This window comes from Humulus lupulus, chromosome 8 (assembly GCF_963169125.1).
Source record: "Humulus lupulus chromosome 8, drHumLupu1.1, whole genome shotgun sequence".
NCBI lineage: Eukaryota > Viridiplantae > Streptophyta > Magnoliopsida > Rosales > Cannabaceae > Humulus > Humulus lupulus.
The window spans coordinates 1,611,770-1,633,423 of record NC_084800.1 but is presented as its reverse complement, the minus strand read 5'-3'; the positions used below and the strand labels follow the sequence as shown (position 1 = coordinate 1,633,423).

The window sequence follows — 21,654 nt, the reverse complement described above, 5'->3', positions numbered from 1 at the left end:
TCGATATTGTGATCCCTGATATTGAGATCCTTCTCCTTGTTCTCCAACTTCGGATGTTCGTGCTCTTTCTCTGTAAATTCATCCTTTTTCACTTTGAATGTACTGGCGAAACTCTGGATCGGATATAGAATTCAAATCCATGAATAAAATTTTATCTTCAGTCTTTCTTTTATGACGTTCATTTCTATCTGTGTTACTCTTTTCAATAACTTGAACGAGTTTTTTACTTTGTTCCATTAGTTTGTTAAATTAATCATCACCTAATTGTTTTGGCTTTGCTTTTTTCACACCAATAGGTCTTTCAGTTGAATTAGTAATGATGTCCTCATTATTTATATTAAGATCAAATGAACTCATACCGGTGGATGCTGATGTCGGAGAATCGAAATTGTGAGATGATGATTTGGACGAAGTAAAATTAGGACCATCTTGTTGGAATATACTTGGTTCATTGATGTTGTGATCACTTGTAAATTTTTGAATGTGTTTGAGGATGGGCCACACATGATCAAATTTGAAGCCTCTGCTATATTTTTTTCTTGGGCTAATAACATCTTCGCTTGATTTAACTATTAAAACATAAATAAAATAATGGTGTCAATAAAATTTAAAAATAATTTAGTAACAATAAGTAAATTATAACAAACACTTACAATATCTTCTTGTGAAGCACCACTTGAAGAGATGTGATCAGTTTGAATGAGTAGTGTGGAAGAGGTAATCCGTTTGAATGAGTAGTGTGGGATTATATAGGGATGAAAAAGCTACATAAGATTTGATTTCTTATCTTCTGATTTTGGATTCAGAAGATAAGATGTGATTTGACAACACAATGCAACGGTTGAGATTGTGGTCAAATTATTTCAGCGGCCAAGATTAATCCGTGAGATTTCTTATCTTCTGATTTTGGATTCAGAAGATAAGATGTGATTTGACAACACAATGCAACGGTTGAGATTGTGGTCAATTTATTTCAGCGGCCAAGATTAATCCGTGAGATTTCTTATCTTCTGATTTTGGATTAAGAAGATAAAGATATTTATACTATAAAACATGGATATCACACATGATATAGGACACACCGAAAAATATATACAGTTTAACTTTGATAAAATATGAATTCTTATTCTGGTAGTTCATCTTATTTATCATCGTCTTCTTCAGACGATGACTATTATGAAGATATAGAAATGCAAGCAGTAGGTCAAATTACTGCTAACAACAATTTTTGCGTTGCTCAACACCAAAAAAATAAAGGCTCACGTCGAGGCTTGATTCCTGGTCATATAGTTATCAACCGTGACCGGGAAAGTGCTGATCGCAATCTCTTCAACGACTATTTTGCAGAAAATCCTCGATTTACCGATTTGATGTTTCGTCGAAGATTTTGAATAGGTCGTCCTTTATTCCTTCATATTTTGGATGCTATACAAAGACATGATAATTACTTCATCCAGCGAAGGGATGGAATGGATAAACTCGGGTTTGTAAAAAGTAACAGCTGTATTTCGAATGTTGGCGTATGGTGTACTAACAGATGCTACTGATAACTCTACAAAATAGAGTTATTTTACCACTTTTTATGTGCTAATTGTTGCTTAGTTCTTGAGTTTTTAATTGATTTATTAAGTTTTTAAGTAATTTTGAATTTATTAGGTTTATTTTAATTTTATATATTTTTGTGTGTTTTTATAGTTATTTTGTTGTAAAATATTGTAATTAATTATTTGAATTATTGTGGTTTAGTTTGAGGTAAAAATGTTGTATTATTGAAATTTAATGTTAAATTAAATTAAGTTATAATTAATATTTTCAAATAATTAACTTGATTTATTTTATAGTGAAAATATTTTATTATGATTTATTTTATGTTTATTTTGTTAGGAAATTTGGTGTATTTTTGTGTTTGAAAGACAAGGATAGAAGGCTAAAAAAGAGAAGGAAAATGATATTTTTGAAGAGAAAATAACAAAATTATTGGCACTAGGCCCATAATCTATTCAGCCCATGCACTTTGGCCCAATGCCTTGTTGCCTCCAGCCGTAACTTTCACTCCTCAACTCAGCAACATCAACCTCTTCCTTAGCAAAGCAACTTAGCCTTCTCAAGACCTCTCCAGCCAGCTGTCAACCAAGCAAGCACCCACCCAGCTGCATTAATGCTCCTGCCTCACAAGACCGCCTGGGCTAGCCACCAGCCGAAGCCCACCATCAGCCTTCCTCAGCTGCTCCCAACGATCTGCACGCCCCAGCCACCACAATGCTGCCATTTCACCAATTTTTGAGCCCAACAAAAGCTTGCTTTTGTACCATTGTCTCTTTGTTTAAAAATGCCACTTTTTACCCCACTTTCTACATATTTTACCCCAAAACATCATTATTACACCTTATATTTCACCCCTATTTACCATATTATAATTAATTAAATTAATTTAATCAATTTAATTAATTTAAATTGATTATTTTAATTTACTCATTTTGGCTATAAATAGGGAGTTTTGAAGACCATTTTGGTGTCCATTCTAGGAGAGGTTAATATACCAAATTCTACACATTTCAAAACATCTTTATTCTCTTCTTCTTCTTCTTCTTCTTTTTGGTTATTTTCTATGTATTTTTAGAGGAAATTTTGGGGGTTTCTCCTCCAAATTTTCCTATTTATGTTTGTAATTTTTAGTTTGTATTTGTTATTCTAGTTATGTGTTTTTAATCTTTTTAAGATTATTAAGGTGACGATGAAACAATATGTAACTAGATAGTATTTATTTTGTATCTTGATTTCCCATTTTGTGCAACAAAGTTTATGAAATTTTCTTCTCCAAATATTTTCTTTCATCTTAAATATCATGTATTTTGGATTGTTAGCACATATTTAAAATTTGTTCTTCATTAGTGCAAATACATAATATTCTTTGTGTAAGATGTGTCATTAAATTGTACACATCCATGCTTAGAACAAAAATATTATGTTTTGCCTTATAAATAATGTTCATTGATTTATTTGTTATTTCATTAGATTGATTTACACTAAATGCTTTGAAATTATAATTTTGAAAAGTGAAGAAAAACCCTATCTTTTTAGAAATAATTTGTGCTTAAAATTATAAATCTATTTAGAAAATAATAGTTTGATTTATTTTAACTATCACTAAAACTTGGGAATCAATGTACTTATAAATATTATTAAACTTATATTTTGTGGATTCTAATCCTTAATAATCTTATTTTACCACCTTCATCTCTATTATTATTAATTTATGTTATATATATTGTCTTTAATTTCTTTATTATTATCTTTTATTTTATTTTTATTGTTACAAATTCTCATCAATCTTTGGAACTAGGTTAGAATTTATTAATTTTGGTTTAAAATAGTTTCTCTTTTCGATTTTAGACAATTCCTTTGGGTTCGATCTCGTGCTTACACGAAAACTATTCTATAAATACGATTCGTGCGCTTGCGAGTATAAATATTTAAAATATACCCGTTTTGGGTCCATCAGCTACCGATGAATACATCAAAATAGGATAATCTACAACTATAGAAAGCTTGAAGCGATTTTGTCGTCGAGGTGTTTGGAGCCCGCTATCTCCGATCACCTAACGCTGATGATGTTGCAAGTCTACTCCACATTGGTGAACGTCGAGGTTTTCCAGGAATGTTGGGAAGTTTAGATTGTATGCATTGGAAATGGAAAAATTGCCCAACTGCTCGGGGAGGAAAATATGCCGGTCGTAGTGGGTCCCCAACTATTATTCTTAAAGCTGTAGTTGACTATGATCTTTGGATATGGCATGCATATTTTGGTTTACCGGGATCTAATAATGACATTAATGTACTGGAGACATCTCATCTTTTTGCTAATCTTGCAGAAGGTATTGCTCCACCTGCTAATTATGTTATTAAAGGAAAAGAGTATAATATGAGTTATTATTTAGCTGATGGTATACATCCAAAATGGTCTACTCTTGTTCAAAGTATTCATGATCCACGTGGTCCAAAAAAGAAATTATTTGCAATGAAACAAGAAGCATGTAGAAAAGATGTGGAACGTGCATTTGGAGTACTGCAGTCTAGATTTGCAATTATTGCTGGACCGGCACGTCTTTGGAAAAAAAAATATTACATGATATAATGACTTCATGTATTATTATGCATAATATGATAATTGAAGATGAACGTGATATTAATGCATCAATTGAAGAGCGAGTCGAAGTGCCAAGTCCAGAAGTTCAGATGGTAGAAGATGATAATGCTCGGTTTCAAGAATTTCTTACTAGACATAGAAAAATCAAGGATAAGGATGCTCACATTGAGCTTCGAAATGCATTAATTGAGCACTTGTGGGACCAATATGGTAACTCACAAAATTAAAATATATATTTTCAAGTGTGTCTTTTAGGTTTAATTTAATCTAATGTAATGTAATATTTTTTTTCCATGAATGTAATATTTTTTCTCTAGTGATGTAATATTTATGTTATTACATGCAATATGATCTTTTAATTTATTGAGTTTTAATTATTTATATAGTATTATTGTCATGTAATTAATGAGTAGTTTTATTTAAAACATTAATTAGATATAATAATTGTGATGATTTTGATAAATTAATATAATAATAAAAAGAATATTCAATTTATTTAAAAAAATAATATAATAATAATTTTTTTTTTTTTGTAGTTTTTAGTGTTGTGGTTGGAGTGAAAATAGTTTTTGACACCAAATTTAATGTTGGTGTGACACCAAATTTAGTGTTAAGGTTGGAGATGCTCGAAGTCACAAAATGATTATGAATTAATTCTCTGTTAGGCACACAATTTTCATCAAAATTTCATTTTTCCCTAATGAAAAAATTAAAACAAACAGACAGAATCTAATCAATAAAAATTATATTACTAGCATAATAATAGAATTCAATCATTATGAATCTAAACAACTGCTATTTCTCAATGACCTTCAGAAAAAACAATTTGTTTAAAAAATGAATAATAATAATAAATAAAAAATGAGCTATTTCATTTTTAATTCTTTCAATTTTTTTACTATTTACAAGATCAAAACTTTTCGAGGAAAATCTTAAGAAATTAATAATTCTTTCTCCCTAAATTTAATTTTTTATGAGTTATTCTTTAGTTGGTTATTTATTAATGATATTTATTCTGCAAGTAAGTGAATAAGATATTAATTTTTTTTCAAAAATAAATTTTGATATTTATTCATTATTTGGTGGGAAGATGATTAAGTATTAGAATAATGATATGTGCACCCAAAATATGCATCCAAACACTACATACTGATGTGACGGTTTAGTCTAGCCAATCACATTTATTAAAATTAGAATCCACTATTTTAAGAAACAGTGACTTGTGTCTAATGTTTGAGTTGAGTGCATGCATTATTACTTTAAGTATTATTAGTCTTTAATGAAAAAATAGTACGAAAATCTAATAAGTACTGATCGATATAAATTAATTAAATGTGTGTAAAATTGGAACTAATTGCATAAGATGATATATATATATATATATATAAATATATATAGAGAGAGAATTTATTTATTTATTTATTGTAAAGTGCCCTTCTTAATTCTAGAAGCTCGTAACACATATACATATAAACATAAGAAAAAAAAAGGAGAGAATGATCATTTGAAGATAGATTTTTGGACTTTTTGTCCATTGAAGATTAGGCATCGTATATATTCAGATTAATCGTTAAGTAGGTGACAAATGGCAATAATGATATATATTGGGAAAAAAAAATTCAAAGAAAACAATAGCAAACTAGAAAAGTGTTAATATAATCAACTACTTATATATAAAAAAAATTCAATTTAATCAACAGAGATATTTTTATTACCTATTTCACCACGCTATTGAAGAAAGAAGACAAAACCATAACGACAAGGATTAAGAAATATAATTGGGCATTTGGTCTAGTGGTATGATTCTCGCTTAGGGTGCGAGAGGTCCCGAGTTCAATTCTCGGAATGCCCCTTTCTTTTACTTTTTTTTAATTTTAACTCCTTAATTTAATTGCACTCAAACATTTTAAACGGTCGCCGTGAAACTTAGCCATTTTTTTGACTAAACACCATATAACATATATATATATACCCAAATTCAACATGAACCACCGTGTTCGCATTGAGATTCTAATCATTCACCATCATATGTTATGATATTTCAAAACAAAATTTCTTTAGTTGACTATTTTTTTTCTTCTTTATAATTCAAAATGGGAAATTTGATAAATCATGCTTACATTACCTTAATATTTAAAATTTGAACCAAAGTTAACCACCATATGATACAAATGCTCATCTTTCATTTAATACCAAAAATACCCTCATACATTTCCTCTCTATTCTCCCTCTTCCTCTCTACCTTTCATTTAATAGCTTAATAATTAAAATTTGAACCAAAGTTAACCACCATTTAGAATGTTGTTTAGATGTTGGATCTGTAGTTTGTTGGTATTTTTTGCTGTTTTTTTAGTGAAAATCGTGTTCTGTAAAAACCTGCGTTTTTTTTGGTTCCTTGAGTTTTTTTCGAAATGCCCGATAGTGTCCGATAGAGGCCCGATTCGGGCACGATAGTTATTGAGTTTCAAGGTTAGGGATAAAGGTCCGATGACAACCCGATGGTTGCCCGATAGTCAAGGTTAGGGATGGTGGTACGACAGTATTACGATAGTGGGTACGATAGTGTGCAATACTGTAGTTATTTCCATAATGGGTACGATGATGGTACGATATTAGCACGATAGGTGTACGATAGAATTTGTTAAGTAGTTACTATAACATCGTAATTTTAGAATTTGTAGTGGGACGATATAGGTACGATGGTAGTACGATAATAGTTAGTTTCAAAATGTTAACTTACTTTGTCAATGGTACGATGATGGTACGACAGTGGGACGATAGTGGGTACGATAGTGTGCAATACTGTAGTTTTTGCCATAAATGTACGATGATGGTACGACATTAGCACGATAGGGAAACTATCGGGTAACCAAAACTATCGAGCAACCATCGGGTTTCCATCGGACCTTCATCCCTAACCTTGAAACTCAACAACTATCGTGCCCGAATCGGGCCTCTATCGGACACTATCGGGCATTTCGAAAAAAACTCAAGGAACCCAAAAAAAACGCAGATTTTCACAGAACACGATTTTCACCCAAAAAACTACAAAAAAATACCAACAAACTACAAATCCAACATCTAAACAGCATTCTAAATAGTGGTTAACTTTTGTTCAAATTTTAATTATTAAGCTATTAAATGAAAGGTAGAGAGAAAGATGGAGAATAGAGAGGAAAGGTATGGGGGTATTTTTGGTATTAAATGAAAGATGAGTATTTGTTTCATATGGTAGTTAACTTTGGTTCAAATTTTAAATATTAAGCTAATGTAAGCATGATTTATCAAATTTCCCTTCAAAATTGGGAATTACTATGTTCTAATGTATATCAGTTAGCCAACGCATATACAAATATTTCAAACACAATACTATAATACGAAATCCTCATCATTCACGGCGCCTAACATAAGACTAGAATTCGTTTCATCATTACCGTAATTATTTTCTCTTCTCCACATTCACATCTATATATACATTTATACACTACCTGTAAATTTTGAAAACTACGAATTCTCAAAATGATGATGAAGCTAGTGTTGAGCAGTCTTACAGCAAGCCTAATATGGCTTTTCCTCACAGCCACACCGGCCACGGCCCAGACTCCCATCCTCGACACCAACGGCCAGCCACTCCGCCGTGGCGTGGAGTACCATATCAAGCCAGCCACCACCGACAACGGCGGCGCTTTCACGCTGGTCGACCGCAACGGCTCCTGTCCGTGGTACGCAGGACAAGAGAACGCCACGTCATCTAGCGGGATCCCAGTGACGTTTTCGCCGTTTTTGAAGGCCGAAAACGTGGTGATGGAGTCGATGAGCTTCGAGGTTGCGTTCGCAATAAGGCCGGGAGCGACGACGTGTCCGGATACGAAGACGAACTGGAAGGTGTCGACGATGGATACTCATACTAGTGGTGCCCAAGCCCGGTTGATCGAAACGGGAGGAAACGGCACCGTTTTGCACTACTTCCAGGTTTACTTGGGATCGGAAGTAGAGAAAAATGGTTCGTATGGACTGAGGTGGTGCCCGGCTGAGGTGTGCCCTTACTGTAGAATCGATTGTGGGTTTGTTGATGTTTTGGTTGAGAATGGGAAGAGGTTGTTGGCTTTGAATGAAACTTCTGCATTTCCTGTTGTGTTCGAGAGAGCTTAACCATCATTATCATTAATATTATTATTATTATTATTATTATATATAACACAGGAAAATAGATAATTATTATCTTATATGCATGGTGAAAATAAAATAAAAGCTATATATAAAGCTCTCGATCAACCATATATCATATATGTACGTAGTGATTTGTTTAATTATTCAATAATAATAATATAAGTAATAGCTTATTCTTTAATTCAATTATGTATAAAATAAAGTACTGTAGATATATATATATGGTACTATTAGACAATAGAATCCTATGGAAAGTACGTGGGATCATCGTATCATTTATAAGAGCATGGGTTACTCCACTCATCACCAATTGGTGTTGAGATGGAATCTCATGCTTTTTATCATGCACCACTTTTCACATTATAACATAGTATCAGAGCCAAAGAAAACTCTAACGAGTATGTGCGATCCAAATCCAAAACCGGTCCAAAAAAAAAAGAGGCAAAAGAGCCATTTGTGATTCGGGATCCAAATCCAAAACCGGTCCAAAAAAAAAAAGCCAAAATAGCCATTTGTGATTCGGGAATATAGTGAGCCAACGAGCCACTTACGATCTAGCCATCCAAGATTAGTGAGCAAAAATAGCCACCATCTTGAGGGGATGTTAGAGAATAGAATCCCACATGGAAAGTATGTGGGATCATCATACCCTTTATAAGAGCATTTATAAGAGCATGAGTTACTCCACTCATCACCAATTGGTTTTGAGATGGAACCTCATGATTCTTATCATGCACCACTTTTCACATTATAACATGTACACAAAGATTTAAGATAGATTTTTCAAGACTGACCCTTTCTCTTTTTAATCTCTCTATCTCTGGTCTCATTCTGATTAATAAGATTTTAATATGAATTTTGGCATTAATTAAGATAATATATTAGTCTCTGGCCTCTGATTACATATTTGTTGGGTTTATAGTTTTCTTTAATATTATTAATCGAAGATTGTTTTGATAGTTTTAATTGGAAATTAAAAATTCAGAAAAGAAATTATTGGGTATGCAAAACCTCACCGTGGATAGGTGATCTCATTTCAGATTATGGAAAAACAATTGATGGTTGCCAGTTCTTCTTCTTCTATGAAATAAATCAAACAAACAGAGAACTTAAAAAAAATTCTTCTATAAAAAAAATATCAGTTAATGAATACCAGCTGGTGTTAATTTTAATGTAGTGATTTCTTTTAATAACGGCTGGTGGCAAATAATTTAAAGGAGATTTATAAATATATCTCAAATAAAAAAGAATATTTATTTACAGTTATACTCCATAATATTTTCTATAATAAGTTTGAATTGAACCTATAAAAAAAACTAAAATATATACCTTATTTATTAAAAATTGAAAATTGAAATTTATTATTTTAAAAATTAGAATATTCATGTTCTTAAAAATTATTGGTAGACCAATGCTAGAAGCTGAATGAAGTTCAGCTAGTTAAGCAAGAGTTTATGTTTGGATTAGTTTATCATTGTGGGAGTAGTTTCTCCAAATCTCAACTAATTTTGTTAATGGGTTGTTGGGTTCTCAACTACCATAACAAACTCGTTAATTTTGAGTCCTAAGGACATGTTCGATTCACTTGTTGAGAGACACAAAATAGAAGAAGAAAGTAGACTGAGAAAGTTCAGTTGAAACAGCAGAAACACCAGTTTAGAGAGAGAGAGAGCTCAAGTATGGAAATCAAGATTGAGTATTGAGAAAGATTGTGAGAGCTGGGTTTGAGGAACTGTATTGAGAAGCACAACTGTTGGGAAAGTGCTTGCTCAGGGATTGAGAGGAAAACACCTGTGTGATTGAGTGTTTAGAGAGTTTGATCCAAGATTGTTCCAAGAAGCTCCATTGAAGTCTTGTACTCATTTCGTTGATTGAATAAAGAAGAGATAGTGGTTCCTAATACTGGATTAGGTTCAAGATCACATTAATCTTGTTCTGAACCAGTATATATACTTGTGTTGATTTATGCTTTCATATATTTCATTTTCTAATTGTTTGATAATTAATCTTACTGGTTTGTGTTCTTAGATTCATCTCTCGTTTACCGAAATTCATCTGAGGTTCTTGAACTGAGAAATTTATTCTCATTTCCAACAATCATACTTTTAAACTAGACAATAAGCTTCAGGAATTGACAACACAATAATATTATGTGTAATTTATGTGTGTATCGTGCATTGTTTATATACATAAATCTATGATTGTAAATTTAACTTCTCCTCAAATTTGTTATCCATCAAATAAATATGAGATATTTGTAGTGAAAACACTTAAATTATTGTACCTAAATTATTTTTTGGCAGCAAAAATATATTTTATCTATGTTTTGGTACAATTTAGTGCAGCTCTTTATTTAGTAGTTAAGTCTACTTACATGTCGTGAAATTTACTTATAGCTTGAGTACTTTTGTCGCAGACATCTCTTAAATTGAGTACTTTTACTGCAAATATCTCTTTAAGTTAATATTTTCGCCGCAAATATCCATTTAATTGGTTATTTTCGTTTACGTGTTACATTCGAATTTAACGGTAAGAATTGACAACTGTACCAAATTGCCAAAAACACGAACAAAATGTACATTTTTTGCAACAAAAAAAAAACTTGGATGCTACAAACATAATAATTTAGTACTTTCACTGCAAATATTCTAATAAATAATAATAGTATGCATATTTATTTATTTTCTTGTAAGAGTTGTAATTTTATTTATGTTTCATTCGTATGGATATCATCAATTAAGTAAAGTTATTTTTAGAATTAATTACAATTAAAAAATTAGCCCATGGCAGCTGGGAACTAAGTTGATAGTCAAACTTGATAACCAAATAGTGCACGTGCGTGGTCCTAATTAATAATGCCAACATAAAATATTATACCACGGCACGTCTTTCTATCTCCTCTTTAGTCTTGGAGGACATGTCAAGATAGGCAACCTAACCAAAGCTTTGAAATTATATAAATATTTTTGTTTTTTTCACATTAATTATTGCACGTTATTATTATTATTATTATTATTATTATTATACTATATATATTGGACAATTTCCATACAGAAGACTATATGTGTTTTTGTCCTATAAGTAGTTTTCAGTGTGATTTTTTGTTATGATTATGTATATTGTAGTTATTTAGAGCATATTATAAATTTTCAGAAAATTCCGAATAGTTTACAGTACCAAAAACTAAGTTCAAACATATTATTACATGTGTAACTAATTTTTTTTATGCACGCAGAAAACAACATGTTTGAACCTAGTTTTCGGTACTATAAATTATTGAGAATTTTTTGAAAATTTGCAGATACTCTAAACAATTACAATATACACGGTCATAAAAAAAATCGTGCTGAAAATTATTCATGGATCGATAATACTAAATAACTCCACCAATCAAATTTAAAGTGAAACTTACGTGTAAGAATTGTTCAATATATATACATGTATAATTGCTTAATGAATTTTTGACATGATTTTGCGTGCTCTACGTTTCTTCTATTTTCCTTTCTGAGTAAGTAATTAAAGTTTAAAGATATGATAACTTTTTTTTTGTTTTAATAAAATAGGGTAATAATACTTGATTCAACTACACAAATCATCAAATACAAATACAGGAATTGACATATGACAAGCAAGGAGGGGAAGATCCCCATTCCACACATGCTTTATAACATATATAAACCTAGGAAATTTCTTTGTAGGGCCTTCAAAAACAGTTTTATTGTAAGATTCTCAGTGTTTTTCGACTAGTGAATAATTTTCGGCGCGACTTTTTTTATGACCGTGTATATTGTAGCTATTTAGACCATCAGTGCGATTTTCAGAAAATTCCGAATAATTTACAGTACCGAAAACTTGGTTCAAACATGTTGTTGCACGCGTGACTATTTTTTTTTTATGCGCGTGGAAATCAATATGTTTGAACCTAGTTTTCGGTACTGTAAACTATTCAAAATTTTCTGAAACTTTACAGGATGCTCTAAATAGCTACAATATATACGGTCATAAAAAAAATTCGCGCCGAAAATTATTCACGGGTCGAGAAACAATAAAAGTCCTACCAATAGAACTTAAAGTGAAGTTCCTACGTGAGATGAGGATATACGCTTTAAAATTTTTGTTTTACTTGAACTAAAAATCTGACATAAATTTTGTAAAATTTCGTACATTATTAATGAATCTCTCAGCTAATTATTAAAGAATATTTTAAGAGAGAAGTTGTTATCATTTTTTCCTTTGGATTTTTGTGAATGGATAATAAGGTTAATTTGACAAATTAAATATTATCAGTACCACCGACGCTTATTAACGTCATCAACGAAAATGCACCCACACACATAAATGATATAATATTATAAGGCCACACTATTTCATGGCACCGCCTATTTAATATCAAATTGCTAAGGGATATTATTCGCATCTACCATTATAGTGTAATTTAATATTGAGTCCTACTTAATTAAATTTAATAAGTATTATCATATATTGTTAACAAATTATGAAGTATCACTACATGTGGTATTGGACACTTAAGGTGCCAAATAGCAACACATTTAATATCAGCTAATATCTAAATATAAGAGAATTGATTTGGGGTGTTCTAACACCACAGAAAAAACATGTCATACCTTAATTTGAAATGATTTAATATTGAGTCTCACATATATTAATTTAGATTATTATTATTTGGCATCATAAGGTGTCCAACACCACATGAGATGACACTCTAATTAGTTAGTAATATTTTATAATACTTATTAAATTCAAATATGTTGAACTTGATATTAGAATACACAAAAAAAAAATATATCAACTCCTTGTGTTATTAAGCACCCATGTGAATTCTCATATATTTAGTATATTAGCTGATATTAAATGGGCGTTAGCCATGAAATTGTGTGTAGATCAGGATACACAACCAATTAATCTGATGCTTTGTTAATTTTGTAGTTGGATATAAATCTTCTGAAATTTCGTATTATTATTAATTAATCTTTCAACTAATTGAATGTAATATTGTAAAGAAAAGAACTAGTTTTAGGAGTGGAAGTTGTTAATTATGAAAATGAGTTGGAAGAAATTTAGGTAATTTCCCAAATGCAGTGGCCCATTATTCGTAAAGATATAAGGCAATCAATTAATCTTTCTATCTTTCCTTTTGACTTTCGTATGATTATTAATAGAGAAGATAAGGCTGATCTGACAAATTAGTACTATATTATTTCGATCGTACGGGCGTCTAGCTAACTATGTCATTTACGAAAATGCATGTATATATAATAATAATAATATAATATTATAGTGGAGACAATTTCATGGCTGCGTCTAAATAAAGATTTAATAATTTTTTGATTTATGTGTTTTTGTCCTATTAATTTATTCGACTTTGTATTTTAATAAATTAATTTTTTAATTTTATATTTTGTAAAATTATTCAAATAGAATTCTAAATTTAATTTTGGTTAAAAATTTATCAATTGAAATCATAAATAATTTACCAAACTAACAATTTATAACAAAAATAAAATTATTCTGTTTAAAAACTGTGTTATTATATTTAATTTTTTTTATTAATTAAAATTAAGTTTAAGGGTATGTTTGAACCATTTTATAAAATATAGGTTACAAAAAGAAATATTTTAAATATAGAGACCTAACAAATAATAAAAAACACAAGTAAAAAAAAAGGTTTCTTGGCAAAATGACCTATTTTTTAAATTTATTTTGCAATTTAGCCTAGTTTTAATAATTCTCTACAAAATAGTCTCTCATAATTTAGACAGCTAGTAAAAAATTTAGACAGGTAGTAGAAAAATTTAAACATCCGGTCGAAAATTTTAGACAACTGGTTGAAAAATTTAGATTAATTGGTCGAATTTTATATAGATATCATTTTGTAAAAAAATTTCAAAACTAGGTGGCTAGAGTACAAAACTAAAAAAAAAATATTACTTCTCAAATTGGATGAGAAGAGAACTCATACACTTTTCTTCTATTCCTACGTGTCCCAGTAGTCTTATCAATTTGCATCTACACTATATATATATATAAATACTTAACACTAAAAACAAATTAAACCATATGATCATAACAATCACATAACTATAAAACTCTCCTACTCCTATTCCTAGCAATAGAAATATATATCCATATAGTTTGATTGACCAAAAATGAAGTCGACGATCATGATGACCGGAAGTACTACTCTAATTGTTAGCTTCACGTGGCTTGTCGTAGCCGTAGCAGCCACAGCCCAGTACGGGAACAATCCAGTTCTGGACACCGCCGGAGAGCCTCTTCGACGCGGCGTTGAGTACTACATCAAGCCGGCTATCACCGACAACGGCGGAAGGTTCACGCTGGTCGATGGGAGCGAGTGGTGCCAGCAGTACGCCGGCCAGGAAAATGATTCCAGCGGCGAAGGATTTCCGGTGACGTTTGAGCCGTTGGCGGAAGGAGAGGACGCGATTAGGGAGTCGAGGGATCTGAAGATCACCTTCGCCGTTATCACAATCTGCATACGGTCGACGACATGGGAGTTGGAAGCGCAGAGAGATGCCGAGACCGGGCGGAGACTGATTGGGACAGGAAGCTCGGGAGAGGCAACTAACTACTTTCAGATAGAGAAACAGAGTGGGTTCGATGGGATCTACACTATCCGATGGTGCCCAACCGAGTTCTGTCCGATTTGCAGGTTCGATTGTGGTTCTGTTGGGCCTGTGGTCAAGAATGGGAAGAGATTTCTGGCTTTAGATGGTTTTGTCATTCCTGTCGTTTTTGAGAGGGCTCCATTGTCACCATCATCAACTAACATATAGAATAATATTGTATATATATATATATATATGCATATGCATGCCTATGTTATGGCGGATTGGACGAGTGGTCAGTTCGTATGATCGATTATAAATAAAGTTCAATCATGATCGATGATAATATTAGTCGTTTTGACTTAATTGTGAGAAATTACTGTTTAGTTAATTAATAACATAATTTGCATGTGCTGTTTCTTCTGTATTCCTTTATGATCACGAAATAGAAATATATATATATTTAAAGGACAATTTTTCTGTAGACTTCACTTTAAGTCCGGGACTCTTTATCTGTTCTCGACTCCTGAAGAATTTTTGGCGCGATTTTTTTTATGACCGTGTATATTGTAGTTGTTTAGAGCATTCTACTAATTTTCAGAAAATTCAGAATAATTTACAGTATCAAAAACTAGGTTCAAATATGTTACTTTCCACGTGCATTAAAAAAATTAGTCACGCGTGCAACAATATGTTTGGACCTAATTTTTGGTACTATAAACTATTCAGAATTTTCTAAAATTCTTGCGATGCTCTAAATAGCTATAATATATATGGTCATAAAAGAAAATTGCGCCAAAAGCTATTCAAAGATTGAGAACACTGAGAATCCCACCAATAAAACTTAAAGTGAATGCCAAATTGTACTATATTTAATTACTTAATTGTGTCGATTTAATAGCAATATGTATACATATAAACTTACACATATATAGATATAGGCATGTGCATATATACACCTCATTTTTGGTTTCATATGTATAAACTTAATAAATAGTTTCAAGATCATGAGGATACACAACCAATTAAAATCTGATATATGCTTTGTTATATATATATTTCTTAGTTAAATTCAAAATCACTGACATAAATTAATCTTCTAAAAATTCGTATTATTATTATTAATTAATCTCTTAGCTAATTAATAAAATGCAATATCTTAATTAGTAAAGAAAAGAGAAGTACTATATATAAACGAAGACTTTTAGTAGAGTGGAATGGTCAATAATATGAATGAGATGAGTTAGAAGAAAGCTAATTTCAAAGAATCAAGTGGCCCATTAATTCCTAAAGTTACCAATTTTTCTTTCCTTTGACTTTCTTATGATATTAGGATGAATGGATAAGATTGATCTGACAGATTAATGCCTATGGGCACATGTGGAGTTAGAGTACCCATGCCCATTGCACTGGTGCTTAATAAAATATATATATATATATGATATTTATTTGATATTATTTTCTTTGAACTTTTATATAAATGTAATGAAAATATTATAGTTAATAAGGTGTGATTATATATAGGGTAAGATTTCGGTGCGGCCAATTTTTTTCTGCACTGGTGCAGTCATTTTACTATATAGGCACTTAAATAATTTTTTTTCACCTCCTGTAAATTTTTAAAAAATTATGAATAGTATATGATGATGAAAATAAGATTGTTGCACGCGTGTTTATTTTTTATATGTGCATGTAAAATTCAACTGTTTGAACATTATTTTTGGCACGGTAAACTATTTGAAATTTTTTAAAAATTTGCAAAATGTCTTAAATATACATAATTATAAAAAAATTAGAAAAAAAAATATTTAAGTGCCCATATAGTAAAATGGCTGCATCGGTGCAGCCAAAAAATTAGCTACACCAAAGTATTACCCTATATATATAATGGGTAAATTTTGGAATTTGAAAGTGCATTTTCGGAAGTGTACCCAAATGATAACTCTCAAATAAGAATGTGAATGTTGAGAAAGAATAAAATATAATATACTTTGGATAATTTTTAGTGTGATTAGATTGTTAGTATTGCTATTTCGTATTTAATGTATCCAACACTACTTCTCGTAATATTTATTAAATTAAAATTTGTGAGATACTATATTTAATTACACGGGTAAAAATACGGCACATTTTTTAAATATTGGCCACTAGTGATTTCCAGAAGCAATTCTCTTACATCGGAGTTGCTCTAAGACCCTTTATAACGATCGATCGTACATGCTTAATTATGTCATTTACGAAAATGCATGAAGAATAACAATATGATATTATAAGAGGACAAACAATTTCATGGCACCGACTAAATAAATATGAGCTAATATAATAAATACATTACGTATATATAAGGCAATTGTTAATTTAATGCTTCTAAAATTGATGAGAACAGAACTCAGAGACTTTTCACATATGTACTGTCACATTCTTATCAATATATATATATATATATATATATACTAAACTCTAAGGTCTTCCACTTCAAAACCATTTACAATCAAAATGAAGTTGATGATCATGGCCGGAACTACCCTAGTTAGCTTCCTGTGGCTTCTCATGGCCATATCAGCAACAGCCCAAAACGGCGACAATCCAGTTCTGGACACCACCGGAAAGGCTCTTCGACGCGGCGTCAAGTACTACATCAGGCCGGCCATCACCGACAACGGCGGGAGGTTTACGCTGGTCAATAGGACGGAGCGGTGCCAGCTGTACGCCGGCCAGGATAATGATTCGAGGGGCAGAGGGTTTCCGGTGACGTTTGCGCCGTTCGCGGAAGGAGAGAAGGTAATTAGGGAGTCTAGGGATGTGAAGATCACCTTCTCTGCAATCACCATCTGTACAAGGTCGACGACGTGGCAGTTGAGAGGCACCGAGAGCGGGAGGAGACTGGTTGGGACCGGAAGCTCGGGAGGGGCGACTAACTTCTTCCGAATCGAGAGACAGAGTGGGTTCGATGGGATCTACACCGTCGGATGGTGCCCGGCCGAGTTCTGTCCGCTTTGCAGGTTCGCTTGTGGTTCAGTTGGGGCTGTGGTCAACAATGGGAAGAGGTTTCTGGCTTTAGATGGTTTTGTCATTCCCGTCGTTTTTGAGAGGGCTCCCTCATCAACTAACATATAGTTAGTTTGTATGTATGTTATGGTGGATTGGATGAGTGGCCAGTTCCTATGATTATAAATAAAAAAGTTCTACTGTAATGTTAATTTACTTAATTGTGAGTAATGTTAGAATTATTAGGTGGCTAATATAATAAGAAACATAATTTCATAATCATAACTATTTGTTGGGCCCAAAATGTTCGGCCCAAAAACCATTTCCTCATTTATCAAATATTCAAAACGGTACGATTTGATGTAAAGAAGTTCCGAAAGCAGAAGCTGTGGGTCATGGGTAACACTTACTAAGCCCCGTGGTAGCACCTAATACTATAAGTTGACTCTAACAATAGGCCCAATATATTTATTAGGGGAGAAATACATAAGATACATATAGTTCATATATGTAGTTGGGTGGTAAGGTGGTTGTTGGTAAGTGTTTGTTATCATAAATTCTCTTTTGCATTTTGCATTTGATCTTGTGTATTGTTGTTGTTTTTTAGAGAATAATCGAGATGAGTATTGGAGAATCAATGTCAAGCTTAAGAGATATGTTTATTATTGTGTAATTAATATCCTTAATAGAATGTGATATATTAGTTATTAGATGAGCATCCATTGTTGTTGTTATCTCTCATTTGTAATTCTATAATGTTCAGTGTTCTAAAATTAACAATTAGTATCATGAGCAATGCCATTTGATTTTAGTGCTTGCATTTGAGACATAAACTCATTTTTTCAAATATATGTTTTTGCAAAAAAAAAAAAATCTAAGTAATGCTATGATGATGTTGGAAATCGGATTTGGTAACATTTTCTGGGTTTTAAATATGATTTGGGCATTTTTTTTTCGTTCCCTTTGCTGAGATGTACTAAATTAAAATATAAAAACAAAAAAAATAATTATACAAATTCATAACAATAATCCTTTACAAAAAAAAAAATCAAAACAACAACTGATATTATTATTTGAAAATAAGTTAAAACATCATTTAACATGCCTATGTTTTTTATATAATTTTTTTATTCCGCAACAATATATATACAAATTTTATTTTTGTTATTTGCGGCATAAGTATCTAAAATTTGGGGAAAATATCCAGTATAAACCTAATTTTTTTTTAGTGGGGAAAGTACCGAATGTCACTAAAAGTGTAATTCAGTCCAGTTCCATTTGTTTGGTCTGTTAATGTGATGACTAGACTGACACGTGTCATTTTTATATTGGTCTACCTAATAATTATTTTTAAAATAATTTTAATTAATTTTTAAATAGAAAATTAATTAAAAAAATATTTTAAAAATAATATAAAACTAAAAAAACTGATTTTAATTATATATTTATTTTTTTATATTTTATATCTGATTTTAACTTTTAAAAAAATTAAAATTAAAAATCCTAAAACTATACCCCCCACTCTCCCCCGATCTCTATCTCTCCATCTTCCTCACCTTCTCACGCAGTTTCTCTTCTTCTTCCTTGGCATCGGCAAGCCACTCCTGCCTCTTCTTCTTCTTCTTCCTTTATTCAATGGGCGGAGATGGAAGATTTTCCAGTGGCCATCGAAGGAGGAGGCGAACGAGGCTTCTGCGATGTCGACGGAGTGAGGGCTTTTTCGGCTGGGTTGTGGGCGATGACACTACAAGAAAAATCAATTTTAGATGCGACATTATTAGGGGCGACAACTTGTGAGTCGCCCCTAATATTTTGAAAAAGTATTAAGGGAGACAGGCTCCAATAGTCGCCCCTGGTAATCAGATTTTTTGAGAAATTTGGGTGGTATGCGAAAATAAATGAAAGTCGCCCCTAATATTGAATATGTCGCCCCTGATAATTACATATTTGGGAAAATTTCGACGATATGTGAAAATAATTACAAATTATTAGGGGCGACTGACCCTAATACCAGGGGCGACATGTCGCCCCTAATAATCAGATATTGGGGGAAATTTTGGCGGCATGTGAAATAATTAAAAATTATTAGGAGCGACGTGTCGCCCCTAATACTTTTATATACTAAAACTCTCTCTTCTCCCTCACCGATCCCTCACTCTCTCTTTCTTCTCCCTCTCAGTCCCCTCTCTTCTCCCATTTCACTCTCTTTCTTCTCCCTCTCTCTCCCATTTCCCTCCCTTTCTTCTCCCTCTTATCCTCTCTCTCAAATCTTTTTTTTTTCTCTCCCTCTCTCTCTATCCCCATTTCCCTCTTCTTCTCCATCTCCCTCACCATTTCTTCTTCTCCTCCACCGACGACCACGCCACCCGCCACCGCGACGACCCTGCGCCTCCACCACCACGCCGCCGATCTAGGGCCACCACCACCACCACGCGACACCGATCAAAGGTAAGTATATATATACGTATATATTTAGTTTATATATATTTTTTATTATTATTATTTAGTATTAGGGGCGACTATTGGAATATCAGAGGCGACACATCGACAAAAGCTATGGAAAATAGTCAAATATCAGGGGCGACATTCCAACTTTTAGGGGCGACATGTCGCCCCTGATATTTGAATATTAGGGGTGACTCACTACTAGAAATATAGGTTTTTACTTCGGTTTTTATAGTGAGCATACAAAAAAAGCGAAGTAAAAACCTTTTCAAACTCTTTTACTTCGCATTTCAAATTGGCGCTCTGAAAAAAATTACTTACTACTTCGCTTTTTTAAAAAAACGAAGTGAAAAATTCATAGTGGAGAGGGCCGTGTTTGTTTGCACAAGCCCTTATATTATGTTTAGAGATAGTAAAAATGCAAAAAACTGGCCAAACCAAACGCGGCCCTTGTGCACTTTTAACTTCGGTTTTTTGGTAAAAACCGAAGTGGAAAGTCCACTTTCTACTTCGGTTTTTACCAAAAACCGAAGTTAAAAGTCCTTTATATGTCCCTTCCCTAGACCCGAACGGTCATCTTCTCAAAACCTCTCTCCCCTCTGTGCAAAAAGAAACCCCCAAAACCTCCATTAACCACCGTGAGCCAACACTCATTTTGATTCTCCAAGCCTTTTTTTTTTGTTTTTTCTTTATTTCTTGCAATATTTCTACCCTATAAACCGAAATATAGTCCAAAAATCTTTTTTTTTTTTTTTTTTTAGAGAAAAAAAGGCATTTGGCCGTGGGTTTTTTCTCCATTTGAAAGTGGTGTTTCTTGCCGGATTTTGGCCGGATTTTTGACATTGCAAGGGGATTTTGAGCTTCAAAACAGGTATAGATTACTAAAATGTGGTTTTGATGATAATTTTTTAATTTTCCATGTTTTTTTTAATTTTTTTTATTATTCCGAATTTAAAATTAATATAATTAATATTTTATTAATTTTTATAATTATTTGTTTATTTTGTTAGTTTAAATAATGTGATAAAAATTAGGTTTATTATAAATATATATATATGCATATTAGTTAGTTTTAGAAATTTTTACAATAGATAAATTTGTTTTTTAAATATTTGAAAAAAAATAACTTGAAGATGATCAAAGTGTTGTTCATTAGTTTCATTAACTAGTTTGATTTTTTTTATTTATTGATTTGATAATTAATTATGTAGTTTACTAATTATGTAATGTTTTAGTAGGGTCGTTGATTGAGTGGTGAACTTTGTTGTTCATTTCGGGTGCATTGAAGATTAATATTGAAGGTTAGTTATTTTTTGT

At 31.9% G+C, this 21,654-nt stretch overlaps 4 protein-coding genes and 1 non-coding gene across 5 annotated transcripts; all 5 read left to right on the top strand.

Annotated features, from left to right (window-relative positions):
• Positions 1-3,658: 3,658 nt before the first annotated feature.
• On the top strand, positions 3,659-4,374 carry LOC133793579 (uncharacterized). Its single transcript, XM_062230896.1, has 2 exons — positions 3,659-4,103; positions 4,175-4,374. The coding sequence occupies exons 1-2, from the start codon at positions 3,659-3,661 to the stop codon at positions 4,372-4,374; spliced, it is 645 nt and encodes a 214-aa protein (XP_062086880.1).
• A 1,553-nt stretch (positions 4,375-5,927) lies between these two features.
• Positions 5,928-5,999, top strand: TRNAP-AGG (transfer RNA proline (anticodon AGG)). The gene has a single exon. It is a non-coding gene; the product is annotated as a tRNA-Pro (tRNA).
• A 1,630-nt stretch (positions 6,000-7,629) lies between these two features.
• On the top strand, positions 7,630-8,498 carry LOC133794088 (kunitz type trypsin inhibitor 104). The gene has a single exon (XM_062231273.1). The coding sequence runs from the start codon at positions 7,667-7,669 to the stop codon at positions 8,297-8,299; it is 633 nt and encodes a 210-aa protein (XP_062087257.1). The 5' UTR covers positions 7,630-7,666; the 3' UTR covers positions 8,300-8,498.
• Positions 8,499-14,381: 5,883 nt separating this feature from the next.
• On the top strand, positions 14,382-15,270 carry LOC133794087 (kunitz type trypsin inhibitor 104-like). The gene has a single exon (XM_062231272.1). It carries the CDS (start codon positions 14,485-14,487, stop codon positions 15,130-15,132), a length of 648 nt encoding a protein of 215 aa, XP_062087256.1. The 5' UTR covers positions 14,382-14,484; the 3' UTR covers positions 15,133-15,270.
• A 2,098-nt stretch (positions 15,271-17,368) lies between these two features.
• Positions 17,369-18,113, top strand: LOC133794086 (kunitz type trypsin inhibitor 104-like). Its single transcript, XM_062231271.1, has one exon. The coding sequence runs from the start codon at positions 17,401-17,403 to the stop codon at positions 18,019-18,021; it is 621 nt and encodes a 206-aa protein (XP_062087255.1). The 5' UTR covers positions 17,369-17,400; the 3' UTR covers positions 18,022-18,113.
• Positions 18,114-21,654: the final 3,541 nt, after the last annotated feature.